Source organism: Eutrigla gurnardus (genome assembly GCF_963514095.1).
Source record: "Eutrigla gurnardus genome assembly, chromosome: 23".
Classification (NCBI taxonomy): domain Eukaryota; kingdom Metazoa; phylum Chordata; class Actinopteri; order Perciformes; family Triglidae; genus Eutrigla; species Eutrigla gurnardus.
In genome coordinates, this window is record NC_139934.1 from 2,566,065 (window position 1) to 2,582,663 (window position 16,599).

The 16,599-nt window shown below is 43.9% G+C and overlaps 1 protein-coding gene across 1 annotated transcript in view; it reads right to left on the reverse strand.

Moving 5' to 3' along the window:
- The window catches only part of dysf (dysferlin, limb girdle muscular dystrophy 2B (autosomal recessive)), a 49,056-nt gene extending 33,545 nt beyond the window's left edge, over positions 1-15,511 (reverse strand). The window contains exons 1-22 of the mRNA XM_084003044.1: positions 15,326-15,511; positions 9,457-9,512; positions 9,078-9,169; positions 7,055-7,160; positions 6,022-6,148; positions 5,655-5,911; positions 5,205-5,333; positions 5,058-5,120; positions 4,934-4,984; positions 4,520-4,550; positions 4,200-4,315; positions 3,644-3,770; positions 3,466-3,569; positions 3,303-3,371; positions 3,168-3,211; positions 2,999-3,081; positions 1,976-2,008; positions 1,647-1,762; positions 996-1,109; positions 739-916; positions 218-342; positions 38-144 (exon numbers count right to left, since the gene is read on the reverse strand). Coding sequence (XP_083859170.1) covers positions 38-144; positions 218-342; positions 739-916; positions 996-1,109; positions 1,647-1,762; positions 1,976-2,008; positions 2,999-3,081; positions 3,168-3,211; positions 3,303-3,371; positions 3,466-3,569; positions 3,644-3,770; positions 4,200-4,315; positions 4,520-4,550; positions 4,934-4,984; positions 5,058-5,120; positions 5,205-5,333; positions 5,655-5,911; positions 6,022-6,148; positions 7,055-7,160; positions 9,078-9,169; positions 9,457-9,512; positions 15,326-15,413 — 2,216 coding nt within the window. The 5' untranslated portion in view covers positions 15,414-15,511. The remainder of the gene's footprint in view (positions 1-37; positions 145-217; positions 343-738; positions 917-995; positions 1,110-1,646; positions 1,763-1,975; positions 2,009-2,998; positions 3,082-3,167; positions 3,212-3,302; positions 3,372-3,465; positions 3,570-3,643; positions 3,771-4,199; positions 4,316-4,519; positions 4,551-4,933; positions 4,985-5,057; positions 5,121-5,204; positions 5,334-5,654; positions 5,912-6,021; positions 6,149-7,054; positions 7,161-9,077; positions 9,170-9,456; positions 9,513-15,325) is intronic.
- Positions 15,512-16,599: the final 1,088 nt, after the last annotated feature.

Sequence of the window (16,599 nt, forward strand, 5' to 3'; positions counted from 1 at the left end):
GCAGGAAGTAACAGAGTACTCCAGGAGATGTACTCACCTGCAGTCGGCGATGACCTGCTCCAGCAGCTCCACCACCCGGAGCTCCACCTCCTCCAGATCTCCACCCGCCTTCACCTCCAGCTGCACCCGCTGCAGGTTCGCCTCCTGCACACACACACACACTCAGACGGCACATTCACCTCTTTAACAAAAACAGAAACTTAAATCCAGCGCCCACCAGTCTCTCGAGGATCACCAGCAGAGCGTTGAGGGCCTCGATACGCGGTTTGATGTCCTCCCACTCGGAGGACAGGACCACCACTGGCTTCACGTTGCCCCAGGGGAGGTAGTAGTAGTGGCAGCCTGCAGGACACACAGACACACACACACACACCCACACACACACACACACACACACAGAGGATTAAATGCTAATATAGTTTAAAAAAAACTGCATTCTCTCTGCTGGCCACCAGGGGGCAAAATCCAGACAAATCTTAGACAAATCTGTGTAAATATTATATAACACATGTATTTATTTTATAATTTTTTAATTAAAAAATACAAAAAAATGCAAAAATAATGGACTATGTATAACAGGGTGCTTTTGTGCATATGTATTATTAATAATAAAAATAAAAATATATAAATAGGTCATTGTGATGTCGATTACGAGACTACTGGCTCTAAAACTACCATTCAAACTACGACAACGCTGCGTGCTGGCCCTTTAAATACCCGCACCGCATCCCGACCTACCGTCAAACACGGCCCTGCTGAACTGGGTGGTGGACGCCAGTGGGAGGCAGGTGTAGTCGAACTTGTTGCCGTAGTTACCGATGCTGACCTCGAACTGGATGGCGTCGTCGACGTCCTGCAGGAGCGTGGCCGAGTAGAACGCCACGAAGAGGGAGAACTTCCTCTTCCGGAGGAACTTCTGCTGGACGGAGAACAGGATGAGAGACGGAGGGAAAGATGGACGACGGGGGTTTCTGAGGCTCCTCCCCCTCCCTCACCTCCACCACCAGCAGGTCGTCCGATGGGATGTCTTCGGTCCGCTGCTCCGGCTTGTCCGCCAGTTTGGTGGTTAGCTCCAGTAAGACTCGGCCGCGGTACGCCACGCCCTCGCCCTAGTAGGAACAACACACGGTGTTAAAACTAAACCCGTTAATTTGTGAGCTTTAAAGGACAAAACAAAAGTGGTAAACTGGCACTGAAAAACCATGTAAGTAACCATGACAACCGCTCAACGAAATAACCGTCGAAATAAAGTCGGTGGGAAATATTCTGATAAATTGTGGCTAAAATGTAATCACGCTACAAGTTCCCTGATATTCCAGTACGTTGTTATGTTATGTTGTTACACTACTTTGTGACGTTATATTGTGAAAGTTACGTTAAGTTACGTCGTTAAGTTACGTTTTGCCGTTACGGTGTTGCATTACGGTTCTATGTTATGACATTATGTTGTGATGTTACATTGTGATGTTACGTTTTTAAGTTACGTTGTTGCGTTGTTACGTTGCGTATGTTGCGTTGGTACGTTACATTGTTACGTTACGTTTTTGCATTAAGTTGTTACACTACAAAGTTGCCTGAAGAGAGTCAACCTAAAGCTACGTAGTTGCCAACATATTTAAAAGTGAAAAATAAAAAGGTGGAGTTACTTTTCCGAAGTTGAGTGCCTCGTGTGGATCGTTGAAGGCGGTGAACTCCCTCGGGCTTCCGTACAGGTTAACGAAACAGGGGCCGAACGTAGGCAGGAAGCCCAGACTGTCGTCGACTGCAACACAAACACACAAAGATTTCATCGTGAACAGGATGCGAAGGCGACGGAGATCAGGAAGGGATTCATCGATTGGTGAAATCACGTGCAAACGACAAAAACAAGATTCAGAGGATTTCGTCAGAATCAAGATGGAATCAGTTACGAGCGCAAAGGTGAAGGAAAATAATCACAGAATGAAGAGCAGGAATGAAAGAGAGGATGACGTACTGCCAGAGGGGGCGCTCCGCGGCGTCACGTCATCTGGATGCGTGGAGAGGAAGGATGGTTCAGAATCACAGACAGGAAACAGGCGACTTCATCGCTAACGCAATGCACTTCACCACGACTTCACCACGACTTCATCACGGCACAAACAGTTACGTGTTTTTAAGTTACATTCAAGGACCACGTCAGCGCTCAGCACACAAAGCGTCACCATGTTAGTCTTCATGCGAGTCCGCGGTGGAACCAGATCCACCTGCTGGTTCGAGACCTTCAGAAGAAAGAAGCTTTCTTCTGAGAACCCGTCCACAACAAGTTCATTCTAACAGAACCCAAGCCACGCCCCCTTCAGGTGGTATTATTAGGGGGAAAAATATGTTTGTAAATACCGGTATGTAAAATATGCAATTCTATTTATCGCTCTCTGCAAAGATTCGTCCCGACAAAAAATTGGATGTGACATTGTCGTAATTCTGGCTTCACAAGTGGGAAGTAGCATCTTCCGACGAGCACGTGAAGGCACAGAAAGGGACCAGACTCCAGCCCAAAACCAGAAGGCCTGTAGTCTGCAGTGAACCCAGACCAGGTGGAGCCACATAAACCTGATAAATCCAGGAGAGACCAGGCATGTTGGGGGTTTAACTAAACAGCTCGGGGACAAAATACGATTTTAAAACCCAAATCTTGACATTAAGTGCAAAATATTTTATATTTATTTCTCTTAAATGTTGCTAAGTGAAGTGTTACCGTTGCTATTAGCCTATGAAACGCTTATGCTAATAAAATGCTACAGCACTTACCATCCTGACAACCATAGCCAACATGCTAGCTATTAGCATATGCTAATTGCTAATGCTAAAATGAGCACGGAATTAGCATGCTAGCTAGGGAGCTATCTAGCTAATAAAACCACATCAACTTCATGCTTAAAAGCAGCGCAGTCAAAGCCAGCCAGTTCCCGTCTAAACCCGGTCCAAACCAAATTGGTTTGGGTCCAGTTTTAGACCGGTTTCAGACTTAGTCGCCTACCGTCGATCTCTCCACCGGGGGCGGAGATCTTCGACATGCAGAGGTGGGTGGTGCCGATGACGTCGTTGTGACTGGCTCTGTCCCTGAAACGACAACGTGAGAGGAAATGGTGAATCTCTGGAAAAGAAAATGTTAAATAAATAAAAGTCAGATATCAGTGAGGCTTCACCAGTCCAGGATCCTGATCCTCATCTTCTCACACATGGAAGGAAACTGGGAGGATAAAAAGAGAAAACACTCATGTAATGCTAATAGTGAAGTTGTACAACGCCGTGAGTTTACCGTGTTTTGGCGAACGTCTCACCCTGATGGGCATCGCCAGACTCTGGTTCCATTGTGGGTTGGCGTTCTTCTCCAGGATCTTGGTGCAGACCTGAAAAAGAAAAATGCCAGCACACGTTTCACGGTTCGGTGCTGCGTTTGGGGGGTTTGGGATTAAAAAGAAACAACAGGCTCAAACGACGCACGGTTTTGCCGGCGAAGTGGATCTCCACCAGAGGATCCACCAGGTTCTTCCTGTTGCTGTCGAAGCCCAGAATCTGCCTCATCCCGTCCATGAAGGCGTCGTCCACTGCAGACAGAACAGGACGCCGTTAAAGAATCTGTCGATGCTCGTAATAAAACAGCAAAAAGCAGAGGTCTCACTTTGTGGCAGGTCTTCAGCCCTGAAGACCCTCAGGGTGAACGTGGCCCCTCTCAGGGACAGACCAGCCGGTCTCAGCAGGTTTCCTTCGATGTCTTCTTTATCTTCCACACACTCACGTTTATCAGCCTGCAAATACACACATAAAAATACACAAACACAAACACACACAAACACACATATGCACATAAATGAACACCTGCATTTACTAAGAGAAAAATGTGGAATATACAATATAGAAAATATGTGCCCTATGTTCCCTCAGTCCTATGTTCCCTCAACTCGTTTCCCTCAACCCTATGTTCCCTCAGTCCTATGTTCCCTCAACCCCTTTGGGGGGTCAAGGTCACTGTGAAATCACAACGGTCTAGAAGCTATGATCTGGCGTACTCACATCTCATGTAACCCGAAACCTGAACCCTTTCATAGAAGTGAGGGAACAAAGGGATGACTCCCGTAAAATGCTAGCCTTTAGCGTGTTAGCATTGGCATTTCAAAGTACAGCTAAGGCTGGCAGGAAAAAACTGGTGAACCATCACGACATCCGACCCGACTCACCGGTGGCTCATCTCCAGCTGCCAGCACGAACAGGCTGACCTTCAGGTAACCTTTGACCCCAGCAGAGAGGTCGTCTGGGTCACACAGCAGCAGCCATTTCCTCAGGAAGCAGTGTCCTAGAGAGAGAGAGAGAGAGACAGAGAGAGAGAGGGGGCGGGCCTTAAGTCTTATGATGAAGAAAATATACTTTAAATTATGATGTATACTTTCAATATATTTCTTTGTAAGCATATTTGTGATATATTAGTCAAAGTGTACATGTATTTGAAATACACTGGAGTGACAGTTTCCATACAAATACAACATAAAGGTACACTCACTGTGTTCATTGTAGACGTTGCCCACATCCAACTGTAACAAAAGAAAATACCTTCATTTTACACCAAGTACTTTAGGTAGAGGGGGCCGGTGGTCCACTCACATCCAGCGATCCAGAGGTGAGTGTTTACTAGAAATTGATGCAGATCAGTGCAGAGCTGTGCATTGTGGGAGTTGTTGTCTTCCATCCACATGCACCAAAAGGTCACTGTCTGCCTTCCTGGGTCCAGAAGGCACCAACTTCTACATTTATTCTACATTTCCACGACATATATGACCCACATGAAGTGAAGGATCCTTTAAGTACATTTAATATTTTACATTCTTCTGATGGTTTTAAATGCAGGACTTCTACTTTGTGAAGTACTTCCACAGTGTGGTGGTAGTACTTTTACCTGTCTAAAATGTCAGATCACCTTGAATTCTCCGATCACAGCGTCGGTCCTGAGCGAGCGAGAGTCACACACCTGTAGAGAGAGAGAGTTTACATTCCCTGTATAGTGAAATCATCAACAACAACAACAACAACACAACGCTCACTGTGATGAAGATCGGCTCATCAAACAAATCCGACGGCGTCTCGAAGAAGTTCAGGAAGAACGTCTGTCGGGAGGGGGAAGAAAAAAACACTCACGCTGCAGTTAATAAACCCATTATTTATGATTTAAAACCTTTCGTGTCGTTTACCTCATCAAAGAACGGGTTGTTCCCCTTCCTGATGCGGGTCCTCTTGGTCTGGCCGGCCACCGTTACCTTGACAACGGGCTTGATGTTGATGCCCGGCAACTGTCGTCCCTCGATGACCCGAATGCGAACCTGGACGGCAAAGTTCATATTTATCTTAGTGTCATTCAGCGTGTAATACCTTTTAAAATGTACTGAATATATATATATATATATATATATATATATAGGGGACCCTTGTGTAATGTGCCAAAACCACCACACGGTGGTGCTGTGAGCTAAAGTAAAGTGTTTTCCAGCTTTGACTTGGAGCAGAGATCTGCTTTGCAGGAATTCACAATGTGTTTGTTTTTTAGAAACGTGCCTGGAGACGATTGTCGTGTTTTTGTTTGATTCCTAAAAGAATCCGGCTCTCTGCGTGTGATCCGGTTTCTCCGGTCCAGCTTCGTATACCTGCAGGTCCTGAGGTTTGTTGGGCAGCGGTCTGGCCTGGCTGCTGCCTCCCCTCCTCCTCTTCCTCAACCCTCCGTGAGCATTGTAGGCCGGCGGTGAGCGTTTGGGCGTCTGAGCGGTGGGGGACTCCCGACCCGGGGGCCCCTGGGGGCCGACGATGATCATGGAGCGCCCGTCGTCCAGACCCTGGTCCTCCGTCGGCTCCAGCAGGATCATGCTCTCTGTGTCCTCCTCACCCAACGTGTCCAGAGAAATCACTGCGTGTTGACAGAAAGTGGTCCCAAATATCACATTGTTACATTTAAAACATGCTAATAATCGTATTCTATTCATCACCGTGGAAACAGAGTTAAGGTGTTGTTTTTACTTGTGAGGGTGTCCAGCTCCACACCGGGGTTGTTGTTGTGGGGCTGAACCTCCGGCGGAGGAGGAGGCTGGAACATGGGAGCCGATCCCGCCGGAGGGATGTAGGAAACCTGCAGGCTCAACGTGGCCTAGTGGGAACACGGCACGGGATTAAGACCAGGAGTTCCGCTGGAAACCTGACTTCAGATCAGGTTCAAGCAACACAACCAGATCATTGGGTTCAGGGGAGGAGGAGGTGGATGTTAACTTGACATTTAGTTTTGCGTGAACACTGGTCTCCTGGATGAAAGTCCCCCCCCCCTAACGTGTTGCCACAAAGGTTTTATCTACAAAACAAGCACACAGATGGACGGGGAATGTCTGGATTGTCTTTGGGTGGGAACACTCCGGTGGAAGGGTTAGTCTTCTGCCGTTTCCTTGAACAGGAAAAAGCAGCTTAGGTGATGAAGCTGTAAACAAAGATGTCAGAGTCGGCTTTACACTCAGGTTCTCCGCAGGCCTGATGGTGGAGATGTAAAAGCTCATTTTCTGTACATTCAAAACTTTTTTTCTACTTCATTTGTGTGTGTATGTGTGTGTGTGTGTGTGTGGACATCCATCAGATCCACGGTGACACCGAGAGGAAGACTTTGTTTTGGATCCAGGAAACGAGGACGGCAAACAGAACGATGTTTCATCTGCAGAAGACTGTATGTGTGTGTGATGCTTGTTCTTCTAACAATGTGGGGACCAACACGGTTTTTAGGCCTTGTGAGGACCTTTAGTCGAAAGTTCTGTTTGAGGATTAGGATGTGTTCGGTTTTTGGATTAGACATGTAGCTGTGGATGTAGCGTTCATTGAACTCAAGTATATTTATATTTATAAAAAGCGGAATTGTAGTTTAACTGGCGCTCAACTTTAGCATAGCAACGTGTACACTGATAGCCAAGTTAGCTTAGCACGAGTCTGCACAACTTAAAACAAATAAAAATGTAATCGTCTTCATTCAAAATGTAAAAATAGAGAGAGAAAGGCAGACAGGAAGTTGGCTCACCCCCGTGTTGTTCCTTTTGGTGTCCAGCAGGGAGACGGTGAAGGTGGCGGCCATGTTGGGAGCGTTGAGAACGTCTCGGAGGGCCAGCCGGGTTTCCCCCAGAAACCTGAACACAAACACACCACCTTATCGTCAGCGTTGGGTTGTTAATAAAAATCCTCTTTCCGCGCAATATTTAGCATGTGGGCGAGAAATGTTGAAATATGCATGTGTCCGAGCTAACCAATCAGAAGCCAGGAGGGGAGGAGTCACCACTGAAAGTATCTAAATATGTAAACAGCTCATTATTTACCATAAACACAAGTATATATTACAGTTTTTCTCAGTTGCTTTGGTGCTTTTCTCAGATCAGAATGAAAATTCTCATAACTATTAGTTCAACCTCCACAACATTTAGTCATTTGTGCACATCATAGTAATCTCTACTATGATGTGCACAAATGACCTCCTTCCTCTGAACAAATTGCAAATGCTTTTGGACATGTATCAATTGCTTTCATACAATTCTCTGCTGTTTTATAACATTATCATTTGCTTATGTCATGTCAGTCAAAATTAACTATACTTATGGATGCTGAATAGTCGTTCCCAATAAAACTAATAGTCTTCATTTCATTGCTTGAGTCATTACATACAAAATTGTTGAACTAATTATCAAATTTTATACCTTTCTTTATCATTTTTTCCTGGAAATGTCTCCTAAATTGAACAGTTACTCTCAGGTGAACTTCAGCTTTCACTCACGAGGAGGTGTGTGAAGTATTAGTTGTAACCAATGACAAGCCACTGGTTCACAGTCACTCAGGGATGAATCCCATGAACCCTCACTTGGCAAGCATATATGAACCGAGCAGGACATAGTGTGGACCATTTCTACAAAACGGGAAGAGGGAGAAGAGGCCAACTACATCGGCAGATTCCTAATTAAATTAAGGCTACAGTTGTGGACCATGTTGTCAATCACGGCCTCACGATGGCTGAGGCTGGTCAGAGGGTGCAACCAAATGTTGGAAGAACCACTGTGAATTGAAGCTCTACCAAAAGGGTGTTTCCTATGTTTGTTCTAAATAAGTGACTGTAGTGTATTTTTCTTTTACCCAATGCTGTAGAATTGCAAAGAGCAGATACAGTAAAAATGTGAAACATACGTATTCAGTGTCTTGTACTCACTTACTCCCCTAACTACAGCGATGTGTAACCTTACTGTAGTTTTCAAATGGCTGTACCAGTAGTGTATAGTGCTGTCTTGAGCATTTTAAGGTCGTGTCACCGAGTTCTGACCTTTCTTTGCATTGGAAAACACAGAGAATAAACTGTCATAATGAAAACATGACAAAGCCATTTGACTATCTTGTTCATAAACGATGGTGTCAAAACATTCATTTTGATGACACTGGCAGTTTCATTGGCATGAATACTTGCTTTTGAGGAATGGACTATCCATTTAGAGCAAGTGACGTGCTTTTGCAGGTTATCCACTAGGTTTTGCAGTTTGCACTAATTGTTTTGAGAAATGCACTAACTGCTGTGCAAATGTTAATAGTGATGTGAGAAAAGCACCAAAGCGACTGAGAAAAAACTGTAATAAACCTCACTTCTACTTCAATGTGGATGGATGGATGGATGGATGGATGGATGAATGGATAGATAGATAGATAGATAGATAGATAGATAGATAGATAGATAGATAGATAGATAGATAGATAGATAGATAGATAGAGTTTGTTGGCGAAGAGGTCACGGCAGATGAACGGATCGCTAAATCAATCAACGCCATGGCGGGTCAATGAGTGGAAATATGAGCGAATAAATACCCGAGGATCACAATGAGAGGATGACCTCGTCCCCTTCTGAAGCCGAATGCTCCAAAAATAACCATCTGAAGGGGGGGAGGGGTTCCATAAAACAAACAAGTCTGGACACACGGACCTCACCCAACCCCTGTCTGTGACCCTAGATTGGTCCGATCCAGACCGCCATCTCTCTAGGTCTCGGTCTGTGGGAGGGGTTCTAACTGGCGTACCTGTTCCTGCCCATCTTCTCGTGGTCTTTGACCACAAAGTGCAGCTCGGCTCCGGAGTCCAGAGGGACCCCCTTCAGATCCCATTCGAACCCCTGACAGCAAGACAGGAAGCAGCACGTTAGTGACATCATCAGAAACTTCCCCAGATGTTTGAGAGAGTCGACGTCAACGTCCAACAATCATGGAAGTTATTAGCGTCGGAAAGAGATTCAGCCTTTCTATAGGATCGGGGTATTTTCACAATAAAATCTCTGTCCTGTAGGTTTAATATCATGACCGTCCACCATGAGCAACAACAAAAGCTAAAACAGCAAAGATATTTGATATATATATTGTGTTTTTTTTTTACCAAATATTAGTGGCTGTGTACATGACGTACCTCGTTCCAGACGGGATTCGGGTTGTTCTTGATGACCTTGGTCTTCTTCTTGGACCCTGAAGAAAATAGAGGAACCAGGAAACAATTAAGAGTGAGTAAGTTCCTGTCATGCAGCTAACTGCTTTATTCAGTCATAAGTTATAACTTAGTTATACCTAGAAGTTATAACTTAGTTATACCTAGCCTGCAGATTGATTGCAGTTAGCAAGCTAACACCTCTGTTTGCGTACATAGCAACCTCGCAACTTTCGCTAGCAAAACCTCAAAGGTATAGGTTTGTACCATATTTCCGAAAAAAAAACAATGTTTCAACTTAAAGTAAAATGAATTCCTCTCAATCATCACAACGCTGTCAATCTACCTCAACGTAACGACGCAGACAGAGAGAGCAGGCAGGCCACGGCAGGATGAAGTGGGCCTTTCGACTGCATTCATTAAAAAAAATCAGACACCAGAATACAACAGCCATCAGAAGATCAGAAGATCCGATTCTTCTCATTCACAGCTGTTCTCGCCAACAGTGGCCTCGCTTCATTCACGCACGCAAACAGCTACCGACAACGTGGCTACGTATTATACCTTTAGCATTTTGAAGACTGTTTGATAAGATGCTAATTAGACGTTCGGTACTAATAGACTAGAATGATCGTTTTGATACATGATGCGTTTTTGGAGGCAACGTCGAGACCAAACATGACTCAGTGAGCAGAAAATAGCAGTGTGTGTGTGTGTGTGTTATCTTCCTGTAACATGGAGTTCTGAGCTCTGATTTCCTGTCTGTTGGGCATGCTCGGCAGGAACAGGACATACGACCAATAAACTGCCAGGATGATTCATTAGTGAGAGCTCTTATCACACACACACACACACACACACACACACACACACACACACACACACACACACACACACACACACACACACACAGGAGTGTGATGTGAATAATATCATTGGGGGACAATTATCATTTCCATTTGGGTTTTTGGTGAAAAAGAGGAACAGCAGACATCGAGAAGTTCTTTCCAGAAGAAAAGGAAACGGAGACAATGACTATTGTCTGAACGTAGAAGTTACTCAGTTATTTCCAGAGAACGACCTCTGGTCCGGAATAGGACAGATAAATAGTTCTGCAGCTATCCTAGCATGCTAACATGCTCAAAACGATAATGCTAACATGTAGAAATATTTAGATGAAAAAAAAACCATTGAGGTCATCTCCATGGTAACTCGACTGATTTAAGATCAGTAACGGTCAACACTGAATGTAAATGCACAAATTCTTCCTCTCCGTACACACACACCTCATGGTTGTTTGCTTTCCTGTTCCCCCCCCCCCCCCCCCCCCCGCAGTCGTCTCACACACACACACACACACACACACACACACACACACACACACACACACACACACACACACACACACACACACCTATCTACCTGACACACATACACCCACACAAAGACCTACGTAAGTGTACCTCCGTTCTTGGAAGGCGGCTTTAAAAAACACCTCCACCCTTCAACGGCAGGGAGGTCAAGAGGGTGCGTGTGTGTGTGTTCATGTGTGTGTGTGTGTGTGTGTCTCAAAGGGTTCATATCTCAGCTGGGGTCGACAGAGACAGGAAGCTGCACAGCAACTAACTTCCTGGTTGCTCCAGCATGTTGGCACAGTCTGTTGGGAGCCGAGAATAGACTGAGACCTAAGTTTAGACTCGTGTGACGGCGGCGACGTTGGCGTGGCAGCGTTCTGGTCCAAAAAGCTAAAAACACAAAACAAGTTCTTATTGTATATTTAGTTGCCCCCCCCCCCCCCCCCCCCCCCCCCACAGCAACCAGATCAGTTCATTCCAAACTCTGCACCGGTTTAGCTCACTTTAGTGACCTACGAAAAACAACAATGCGGAAAGAGTATTTCCATACTTGAGTACTTCTACTTCTACTTGAGTATTTCTACGTCTACTTGAGTATTTCTACTACTTCTACTTGAATAAAGGTCTTCCAGCGCCGGCTGTGTGCGATGGCACCAGGAAACGGTGTCAGGACAAAGGCAGGAAGCTACCGGCAGCGCTAGCCTCATTAACAAGACGCACTCGGACTCGTGGAAAGTACAAACAACAGCCCGAAGGAAAAACAGGCCAGGTAGCCAAGTCGCCCTCAACCCCGGTGCCATTTGGCATCCCCAGCTGATTCAAACAAGATTCCTATCTTTTGCAACAACAACGCGGATCTGTACGTTTCCAGTACGACAAATTAAACACTTGGAGTTGCAGCGCGTCGTCATCTGCTTAAAAATGTGCAGGTTTGGAGTGAGGGGAATAGAATCGTCACAAAAATGTCTGGACTACACTCGCAAGCAAGTTACAGGTTTTGACCTGATCTGGTTGCGACCCGCCGGGGAGCATTTTGGGAAAGTTTAGGAGCATTTTGTTCAATATTTATTTTGTTTTTCTGCTTTTTTTGGATTTGTGTAACCGTGACAACGAGGAAGCAACATGGCCGCAGTTTGAAAAGGAGGGAAATTTAAAATATTTAAAGCAGGGATCTTCAACACAGAGTTATTGCAGGGGGGCCATAATGATTTGAACTGATTTAAATGTTTTTTCTTCCAAACATGTAAATATGTCAAAAATCCACCTTAACACGAATACAATATTTATGAAGCAAATCATCTTGTTTGTTTAATATTTTGTTGTGAAATTGTGATGTAGAAATTCCAAAAATATGAATCTGTCAACAATTATTATTTTACTGTCTTATCATTGTATCCATAATCACAAAGTACTGTGGAACTATAGGCTGCACTACACATTATTATTGCTTAATAAGGAACACAGTTTTATATGATATGTAATAGAGGGTCCCTCCACCGGGTCTCTCTAGGCCTTGGGGTCCCTCCATCAGGTCTCTATAGACCTTGGGGTCCCTCCACCAGGTCTCTCTAGGCCTTGGGGGTCCCTGGTCTGAAGACATGGAAGATCTCTGGTAAAGGATGCAGCCGTAGGACGTAGATTAATCTGAGAGCGAACGGGAACATCAGCATCGGCGATTCCCCTGAATCTCCCATGATCCTCTTACCTCTGAACGTGACACTGGCCAGGGGGTCCGAGTGTCTCAGGTTGTTGGCCCGCTGGAGAACGCAACGCAACATGGCTGGAAGACTCGAGTCTCAAAAAACCCTCAAAAGAACTCAGGTGGGTCGGGCGAAGCTTCAGCTCGGTTCACCGGGCGGAGGGTTGTCACATGACCACTGGGAGCTTTTTTTGGTAACGATAACGACGACCTGGATCGACCACTACAAACAGACCGAAGGAAAAGCTCACAAACAAAGATATCCAGAGCTCCAACGCAGGAACGGTGAGTTTCCTTAAAAGGTTGTCAGGAATTTAAATCCAACTAAAAACATGGTGAACGAACGATCCCAAACAAACAGCTCTTCTCCCCGAGGACGACGGCGAGGCTTCACCACGCCGGCTTGCTCTCTGACTCTCTCCCATAGAGAGGCGGGCGAGCGACACCTCGCATCCAGAGGAAATCCCTCCACTTCCTGTCCTCTCTTCCTCTCCCTATCTCTCGCCCACATCTTCACCAGCACTCTCTCTCCCTGTAATCTCACTAATCTCTGTTTGTGCAGGATTTACTTCAAATCTGGTGTTTCGGGTCAAATGTCAAAGTCTCTCAAACGTTTTTAATCCCAATCTTGTTTGGAGAAACTAAACCGACTCCGAGAGTCGGATGTTTGGTTTACGGCCTTCACTCTGCTGTCAAGACTTGGGGCTGAAAAAAACTTGTTTTATGGCTTTCGAGGCTAATTAAATCAAACCCACTTGTTTAATTATAGGTTGTTGTTTTAGACACTTCCTGTTCTTTTTCTTTTGATGAAGGAGTCAGTGAGGAGGTCAAGGAGGTCACACACAGATGAATCCATGGCAATACAACACAAAGAGAGACAGAGAGAGCGCCACCTGCAGGCCAAATGAGGCCACGTACACAAGCACAGTCTGATTTGTACAGTAGAAATAAAGAAAAACACTTTATAGATTGTAATTAAAATATCAATATAATCAACTTTTGGGGTTGCCAGGTTTAAAAAAAATCTTTGCAGCTATAAATGTTTACTAGAAAGTTGTTAATCAAAGATTTGTGGTCCAGATTCACTGCAGCTTCATAAACGTAATTATAGCAACTTAAAACGTGTTATTAATGTTTTATAAAGATACCATTTAATTAGTTACAACCTGAAATCTATTCATAATTAACTGAATGCTCATCTTTAACTTTTACGCTCTACCTGAAATGGTTTGCTATTATATCAACTTAATATGTTTTTAATATTTTACTCCATGTTTCTACATGATTTACATCATAAATAAATTAAAGAAAACTTTAGATCTGCAAGATTATAATTCTGGTTTCTATTTCTGTCTATTTTAAATGCAAAATCATTAAAAATGTTGTTTAACGTAACGTTAACTCACTCTAATATATTTGTGTTTCATCTGTAAAGCCAATAAAGTTAATTAACGTTTACAGACATCTATTGATTTGGTTCAATGTAAGCAAATATGAACTCCATTACCCACAAGTCCTGTAGTGTGATGTCAGTAAACTGCACACAGCTTTACTTGTATTAACAACATTGTCCAAAAGAAAACTAAAGACACAAGAGAAGGAGAAGATTGTTAAAAAAAAAACATCACATCATCCGCAAACATTCAGTCAAAATCTTCATCATCTTCTCTCATTTGAAGCCACATTTTCCAATTATTGCCCTTTAATTTCCCCTTGAAGTAGCTTCAGAGTTGTGTTTGAAATCCATTTTCCGCGGTCACATTCTTACACGAAATGTTCATCATATTATCCACGTTATAAAAATACAGCCGACATCTCTGGGAATCTTGTGATCGTGATTGAAGTCTAAAATAAACAGTTTGTACAAGAAATGAGTCTGAGGAAAATTAATTTATCATCTTCAGAGCTGCACGTTGATCACGAGCTGTACGTAAAAACAAACTTCACGCTAACTGACGAAGTTAACATTAAAGTTCCAACCTGACCAAAAACACGTTTTACTGCAGTGATACTGTGATACTTTACTCAACCCGAGTTTTAGTTACTTTATAACTGAAGGGATGAAACACAATAAAAAGAAACACAGACGAGGAATTTTGTGGAAAACATTTTTCTGAAGATTCAGATTGCATGTAATACATAACATGTTATACAAAAATGTAATACAAAACATGTAATAAATAACAGGTAACCGTAAATCTGCAACAAAAAAAAAATCTGTTACTACGGAAACTTGACAGAGGTGAATAAACATGACTTTATATTATATTCCATCAGTTCAGCTGTTCGTGGAATTTACTGATGTGTGTGTGTGTGTGTGTGTGTGTGTGTATGTATGTGTCTGCGGGCGCTTCCCTTCATTACACAGGGAAACTTTTGTGCAGCAAAATAGACAAAATGTCATGAGTTTATGAAACGATCACACCATGATTCAACTTTTTGATATTGTTTTTAACATTTATGTTGCTTTGAGACCTTTTCTGGTATATATATATATATATGAATAATAATTACAATTATTGATGTAACTAATACAATTAAATCATGACTATTTGACCAATACATTAAATTTATTTATATTGTTACTTTAAAATGCTAGACTATTAGCCCCGCCCATAAACACGCTGGATGCCATGACACACACGGACCCTTTCCAATTATAACCTCAGCTGTTAGAGAGAGGAGGCGGGGTCACATACACACACACACACACACACACACACAAACTCACACACACACACACACACACACACACACACACACACACACACACACACACACACACACACACAGGGCCTACCTTCGTAGGTGACGCTGCAGTAGGCATCACTGATGTCATCGTCCGGCGTGTGCAGGAGCTCTGCACACAGAATAAACACACGCAGCATGTCTGACACACACACACACACACACACACACTAACACACACACTCACGCACAGTAGAGCTCAGTCAAATCCCACCAACAGACACAGCGACGTACATATATGGTCGTCAGGACGTCCAGAATAAATCCTTAAACTGAGGACGAGAGACTCGGAGGACGAAGAGCGACTGAGAGAGCTCAGCTGTGTCGCTCGCCCCGACTTGCTCTCTCTCTCTCTCGCTCTCTCTCTCTCTCACACACACACAGCAAGCATGGTGGACCAGCTGACTCATGCACTCACACACACACACACACACACACACACACACACACACACACACTGTCCTTTCAATCACAACTGATTAAAGGGCCAGCAACATACACACACACACACACACACACTCTCAGATACACACACACACACACACAGACTCAGACACACACACACACTGGCCTTTACACACATGCCTGCACACAATCAACATTCCAAACTCTGTCAACTTAAACCAACACATGGGGGGAGGCCTCACACACACACACACCACACACACACACACACACACACAAAGGGTTGGAGTGTGTTGGAGGGAAAATGTGTGTGTTGATGCAGATTTGTTGCAGTGAGAGAGAAAGACGACGATGATTTAAGACCAGACCGGCGTATCGGAAATCAACGTCGTCATGGCGACGCCGCCCGTCGGCTCCTGGACTGCGGTTTTGAAGAGTTTGGCCGTCGCCATCTTGGACATTTGCAACCAGTAAAGGGGGCAGGGCCACGCCCCCCTCACCACCAAACAAAAGGACGATGCTGCAACTCCGTACGTGGACGGAAACGGGACGTAAAGATAAGAAACACTTTTTTGACACAAAGTGCTTTCAATCCATTTAACAATTCTAACGTGTTACATTTAAACGGGTTCCCAACACGTTTCTCACAAATTCATTACGAAACAAGTTATAAATATCGGGACATAAACATCGTACAAAAATAGCAACGAGCTCCCGATCTATTTGGCCGATTCAATTATTTTGAAATTCATGTATTTGTTAAAATAAAATGTTAAATCCGAATGTGTTACTAATACATTAGAATTTGTAATATGTGACAAAGACATTACAATTAATAATATTAAAAATACATTACAATTATCTAGATTATTACTCATACATTAAATAATGATAATTTGTACGAATACATTATCATTTTTA